Source organism: Acanthisitta chloris, unplaced genomic scaffold (assembly GCF_000695815.1).
Source record: "Acanthisitta chloris isolate BGI_N310 unplaced genomic scaffold, ASM69581v1 scaffold18984, whole genome shotgun sequence".
Lineage (NCBI taxonomy): Eukaryota > Metazoa > Chordata > Aves > Passeriformes > Acanthisittidae > Acanthisitta > Acanthisitta chloris.
Window position 1 is genome coordinate 15,534 of NW_008671214.1, and position 6,513 is coordinate 22,046.

General features: G+C 51.7%; 1 protein-coding gene across 1 annotated transcript in view; it reads left to right on the top strand.

Moving 5' to 3' along the window:
- Positions 1-6,513, top strand: part of GPR156 (G protein-coupled receptor 156) — a gene marked incomplete at its 3' end in the record, with an annotated part of 14,399 nt that overhangs the window by 7,566 nt on the left and 320 nt on the right. The window contains exons 7-10 of the mRNA XM_009074019.1: positions 2,421-2,657; positions 4,805-4,963; positions 5,530-5,623; positions 6,028-6,401. Of these exons, the coding sequence (XP_009072267.1) occupies positions 2,421-2,657; positions 4,805-4,963; positions 5,530-5,623; positions 6,028-6,401 (864 nt within the window). The remainder of the gene's footprint in view (positions 1-2,420; positions 2,658-4,804; positions 4,964-5,529; positions 5,624-6,027; positions 6,402-6,513) is intronic.

The window sequence follows — 6,513 nt, forward strand, 5'->3', positions numbered from 1 at the left end:
GAAGTGATGCAACGTGTGGCTCAACCCCTGAGTCCTTTGACTTCAAAGCAAGGAGATGCTGATGACAAGTGTTTGGTCCCTACTTTTACAGGATGCTTATCAGCTTAATTATACCACTAGGGTACACTTTCACTGGTGGATCTCTGCACATGGCTGTTTTTATTCCAGAAGAGTTAGTTATACTGATGTAACTATGTAGGCATAATTATTGATGTAATTATCTGTGGCCTCCTGTGTCTCTGGGTTGGCAGAGGCTGGATGCGTTTCAGAAAGCTGATGCTGATGAAGCTTGTGAGATCACAGCCTTTCTTTGGGAATGGCTTCATCTCTGTGTGCAGTACAGGCAGTTCCTTTGTGATTCACTGTAATATAACACTCACTGACCATCTACCCAATATTGTGGGAAAAAGAGCAGAAAGGGACCACAAAACACAGCCAAGTCCTTCTTCCCCCTGCACTTCATTTCAAAGACTTTAGTCCAGCCTGACCTTAAAAGTCCTTTAATGCTAGGGAATGTAGGCATTCCCTGGGTTTTCAGTGCTGGGTCTCCACCTCTGATTTTGTCTGCAGTTTGTGTTAAGTTTTAGGCAGGTAATGTTTTTGCCTACAGCTCCTACAAACTGATTTTTGGAATAAAGCATCCCCATTACCAGTCCCTGGTAATCTTTGTTAGTGTTGCATTGAACCTGACCCCGTCCCTTTCTACTTACTGAGGGTCATGGAGTTATTTCCTAAGTGGTTTCTCTGGAGTTAGTCTGGATTTACACCAATGTGAGAGTAGGCTTTATCTCTGTGTGTACATAGCACTTCTTAGCATCCACAGCATTAATGTGCTCAGCCCTTTGGAAAGCCACTCAGTGTATTATCTTGGTTTTACTGGCACAGAGCAACGAACAGAAATGATTTGCCAAGGACATGCCTGGAACTAGGAGCAAAGCCCTCTGCTCAAGATTAAAACAAAAACAAAAACAAACAAACAAACCACTTAGTCCTGTGCTTACCGAAAGTCCTAGTTTGCTAGGCGGCATTGCTGTTGTCTGTGTCCCAGATAGACTGTATGAATTTTAAATGGGACTTTGGTGCTGTTTTTTAACTTGCTCAGGGATTAGCTGGCTTGCCTTTGGCCATTTGTCCCATGGTGGACATGGTTATGATGCAGTGCAGATCCTACAAAGCAGGGCCAGGCATCAGCCTAGTTCCCAGCAAGGCAGGTCTCACTATTACAGGCCCACCTTGAGAATTCATGGGGCTCTGAAGTTGGGAGTGTCATCAAAGGCCATGGACATGAACCTCTCTTGCCTGAGTTCCTCCACACCTTAACCCTGACAGTGGTCATCACAATAATCAAGAAGCCACAGCATGGAGGGGTCCAGAAGGGTCTAAAAAAATCTGCACCGCAGGTTGCAAAGGACTTCTTGATACCCAAAAAGCAGTGACCCTTAGTAAAAGGCTGCCAGTTACAATTACTGGGTAGCACAGGAATAATGGAGGTCATGTTGCCTGTATTCCAGGCCCTTGCAGGAGCAGGGATTTTGTTAGATGGTATTTCCAAATGATCCTGAAGGCAGGCCATACCCTGCACTATGGAGGCAGGCAAAAAATACTTGATATTTCCTGCTAGTGTCCCCCAGGGAAGGAGGGGTTCAGCCTGCTGGGTAGTTTAATCCTGAGCACACTGGAAAGACATATGCATGGGATACTTGAGGGGCCGTGTGATGAGGCAGCCTGCTCTGAAACAGCTGATCTGCTCAGAGGGAGGGAGAGCCTCTGTGTACAGAGCACTTCTCTAGTGCCTTTTCCTGCTGCTGGAATCAGGAAACAGCAAAGGGAAGGGACAAGAATTGCACCTGGTAGTTTCCTGGATTACTATTTAAAGAAGCACCAAGTACATCCTCTTCCCTCCAGTCTAAACCTCCATTGCTTCTTGCCTTTTCCTTGTGAATGTCCTTCTGAATATCCTTCCTGCTCCTTCAGAGGTATGTCATTCCTCCTTGATGGCACCCCGCTGCTGCATTACTGCAGGGTCTTCTGTCTCCTGTCTGTCTGACTTTGCTACTCCTGCTCTAAACTGCCCAAGGGGCAGTTTTTACATCTTATTTCTCCCAGCCATTCCCTGCTCTGTGGCATCACCTGCTGACCTGACCCTCAGCTCCTCATGTCCCTTGGCTGGGACCCCCAGTGCCCACCAGCACCTTCACTCCTATCCTTTCTCCCCAGCCCCACTCCTGGCCTGCAGCAGTGTACTGGGTGTTTGCCATGGTGTCACCACCATGCACTGAAGGTCTGCATTATAGATCAAAGAGCATTAATTAGGATTGTGCTGAGTGTATCTGAGCTCATCAGGCTTGCTACGAGGTGGGGTTTGACACCATCAGGCTGTAATTTTCCACACTCTGGAAACCTCTTTTTTCTGCTTCCAGAGTATCCTCCTGCTATATGGGACCTACTTGGCCGGTCTGACCGACAACATCAGCTCCTCACCAGTCAACCAGTCCTTGACACTCATTGTTGGAGTTAACCTCGTTTTCCTGGCTGCTGGCACTATCTGCTTAGTTCACCGTTTCTTCCGTACTTGGCACAATTTGCTGTTTGGTTTTACCTCTGGAGGCATCTTCGTGTGTACAACCACGATCAACTGCTTCATCTTTATCCCCCAGGTATGGTGCCACCTCTCTCCCATCACTTGGCTGGAAATCGGGCACGTTTTCGGAGTTTAACTACAGCAGCTCTCCGGGCCAAAGCACTTACTTTCCTGCTTTTTTTCCCAAGTGTTTGGGGTCATCTGCACAGCTCATCTTCCAAGCCCCTCCAGTGGCTCTGCTTCCCCGGGCAAGTTCCCGGAGTCTCATAGAATCATAGAATGGTTTATGCTGGAAGGGACTTTAGAGATCATCTAGCTCCAACACCTCTGCCACAGGCAGGGAATCTTCCACTAGACCAGGTGGCTCCAAGCCCCATCCAGCTTGGCCTTGAACACTGCCAGGGATGGGGCATCCACAGCTTCTCTGGACAGCCTGTTCCAGTCTCTCACCACTCTCATAGAGAAGAATTTCTTCCTTATATCTAATTGAAATCTGCAGTTTAAAGCCATTCTCCCTTGTCCTATCACTATGTGTCCTTGTAAAGAAACTTCTCCAGCTTTTTCATAGGCCTGTTTTAAGTCCTGGAAGGTCTCCAAGGAATGCAAGTGTGCTGCAGAGCTGCTGCTCAGGAGCCCTCCTGCAGGAGTGTGCCTCAGGTTGCAGCCACACAAACAGCACATGTGGAGGCAAAGCGGGTCCTGGCCTCCTCATCCTCATCCTCAGCTTCATGCAGTTGTCCTCTCATACTTCATGCTCCCAATCCCAGCAAGAGTTTCTGCCTATGGCAGGGCTGGAGCCAGGCTCAGGCCATCCAGATAGCCTTGCCAGGCTCAGAGACTTCTTTGCTGCTGGTGATCCCCAGGGGAGGCTGTCCTCCTCTGCACTCTTGGAGAAGGAAGCTGGGCTTTGCCACAAGTGAGGAGGAGGAGGTGGAGATGTTTGAAGGAAGCCTTTTGTGGTGAGGCTCAGCTCTTCTGCTTCCCATGTCTTCCAGGAGCAGCTTGGTGTGCCTGGGCACCACATCTGTGGGAATAATGGTCCCATTGTTACAGGGAGAGGAAATAGTTGTTTACTCAATTAAATGTTTGGAGGGATGTTTGGGCTCAAGGACATGAGGTGAGAAAGGGAGGAAGAGGTGAAGCTGAAGAAAGAGCACATCTGTGCAAGGGAAGGCTCAAGGGATCTCAGCAATGTATATAAATACTGATGGGGGTGGAGTGGGGAAGGGGGAGCCAGGCTCTTCTCAGCAGTGTCCACTAACAGGACAGGGGACAATGGGCACAAATCGAAACACAGGAAATTCTATTTAAACATAAGAAAAAGGTTGAGGTTTTTTCCTATGAAAGTTGTAGAACACTGGAGCAGGTTGCCCAGAGAGGTTGTGGAGCCTCTGTCCTTGAAGATACTTAAGGCCCAGGTGGACACAGTCCTGGGCAGGCTGCTCCAGCTGACCTTGTTTGAGCAGGGTGGTTGGACTAGATGATTTCCAGAGGTACCCTCCTACCTCAGTTGAGGCAGTGTAACTTCTGAGTCCCAACCCCATAGATGAGCTGCCTCTGGGAACACGGATCCAAACCCCCTCTGACAAGCACCAAGCCTGCTGACAATGCTCTGCCAAGCACCAGGTCTCCCAAACTGAGGGTGGAGGAGCTGTACTTGTGCTCAGCCTGTGCCATTTTTCTATGAGAGCCTGGGGCCCTTGAACATTTTATTTAACTTGGATCTTTTAATTCATTACCTTGTTTTTCCTAATGAACTTGTTCTTCTATTGCTCATCCGAGATCGATAAGCAGCTGGAGCTGGGCTGCACAACCTTCCATGCAGACACTAGATGAGAAAACAGATACTAAGCATTGCTGGTGCTCAGCTTGTCACCAGTGATTCAGGGATAAAGGGGCATGCGTGACACTGTCTTTGTCACAGAGTCAGGGAGGGGGGAGAAGAGGGAGGGGACTTTTACAGCATGCTTAAAGGTTTTAGTGCAGGCAGGCAATGACCCTCTCTGCATTAAAAGCTGCAGCCGGGGACAGGGTAGGACTCGGGTGGGAGGCTCCAAGTGACACTGCAGCCCCTCGCCCAGCCATCTCTTGGTGTCTGCTCCCCGTCACACCCTGCCTTTGTCTCCCCCTCTCCATCCCTTTGTCTCCTTTGCGCTTGAGCTGTGCCTGCCTCCCGCCCTGTCTGCTGGGGCTCTGCAGATAACACCCTCTTCTACTCTCCAGCTCAAGCAGTGGAAAGCCTTTGAAGAAGAAAGCCAAACCGTGAGCCACATGGCGAAATATTTCACCAGCCCGAGCAGGAGCTGTCGCTCAGTGTACAGCGAGGAGCAGCTCTACCAGCTGATAGGGGAGAAAAACTCCATGAAGCGGCTGCTCACCGAGGTACAGGGCTCTGCCAGGACCCTCAACTGCACCAGCTTCTCCCTTTCCCTTTGGTGGCCTGAAGGCTCTGCAGGGTGGGAAACCCTTCTTTACACCCCTGTCCACACTGGTGATCCCTCATCAGCCTCTTCTGTCCTGAAGGGAAGAGCTGTTTTGTTTTCTCACATCACTTTGCCCCCCAAAGCACCAAAATTTAGGCATGATCTGGAGGGGTTGAAAAAATATGTAGGGAGAAGTGCAGGAGAGGCTGGTTCCCACAGCCTAGTCAAACATGGCTAATTTAGAGGGGAGATGCTCTGTCTCAGAAAAGCCCCTAAGCTCCTACTCCCACACCTGCACTGCATAGGCAGAAGCACCCTAGCTTGGAGAGCTGCCTGCCCCAGTGACCCCTTTCCTGCACCCACACGGGGAGCTCCAGGGCAGGATGAGGTCACACACACTGCCAGTGTGGCTCTTGCCATGCAGAGAGGGGTGATGTGCTCTCCAGCAGTGCCTGCTTCCAAACTGGCAGTGTTGTTGTACCCTCTGCCTGCCCTGCGCTTGACAGGCTGATTTGTTTGACACAGAAAAACGCCGTGATCGAAAGCCTGCAGGAGCAAGTGAGCAGTGCCAAGGAGAAGCTGATGAGGCTGATGTCTGCAGAGAGTGGCTCTGACCCCCGTGTGCTGCCAGCAGCTTCCTGCTCTGCACCCTCAGGGCAGCACAGGGATGCACCAGGCGACCACTGCCCCCCGGATCCAGAGCAGGATGGGTGTCAGCCTCCCTGTCCGCTGGGGACACCACCTGTTTGCAGCAGTGCTCAGGCCCTCCAGAAAGATGACACTCCAGAGCCCGTTTGCTCTCAAGTGCTGCTTTTTAACACAGGGGACAGCACTGAAGGTGACCTGAAAGCTCAGGGCAGCACAGGGATGCACCAGGCGACCACTGCCCCCCGGATCCAGAGCAGGATGGGTGTCAGCCTCCCTGTCCGCTGGGGACACCACCTGTTTGCAGCAGTGCTCAGGCCCTCCAGAAAGATGACACTCCAGAGCCCGTTTGCTCTCAAGTGCTGCTTTTTAACACAGGGGACAGCACTGAAGGTGACCTGAAAGACGTCCAGGAGTGTGAGACACCTGCAGGGCAGGGGCAGCCTCTGGAGCAGCTGCCAGGCCAGGCCAACTCAGCTGGTGTAGCCTGGGAGTCAGCCCACAAAGTCAGCTATGTGAGCAGTGAGAAGCTGCGGGAAATATTGCAAGAGCTAAGCTTGGATGGCAGAAACTACAGCTCGGCCTCACCTATGGGACCCCGACTGGGCAGCCGAGGCACCCCAGGGGAGCAGGGAGAAACGTGGCAGGGCAAGGAGGACTACCCAGGCATCCACACCCCCCTCAGCCCCTACCTGGCGAGGCGACGCCGGAGGATCCTGTTGCCCCCTGCCTCCACCAACTTCCCTGGACATGTATCCCCTCGTGCCAGCCACAGGGCAAAGGAGGTGGGCGGCTGGGGCCGTGGAGAGCCAGCACATATCTCCCTGGGAACAGAAGGGGAGATGGCTGGCAGAAAACCCCTCC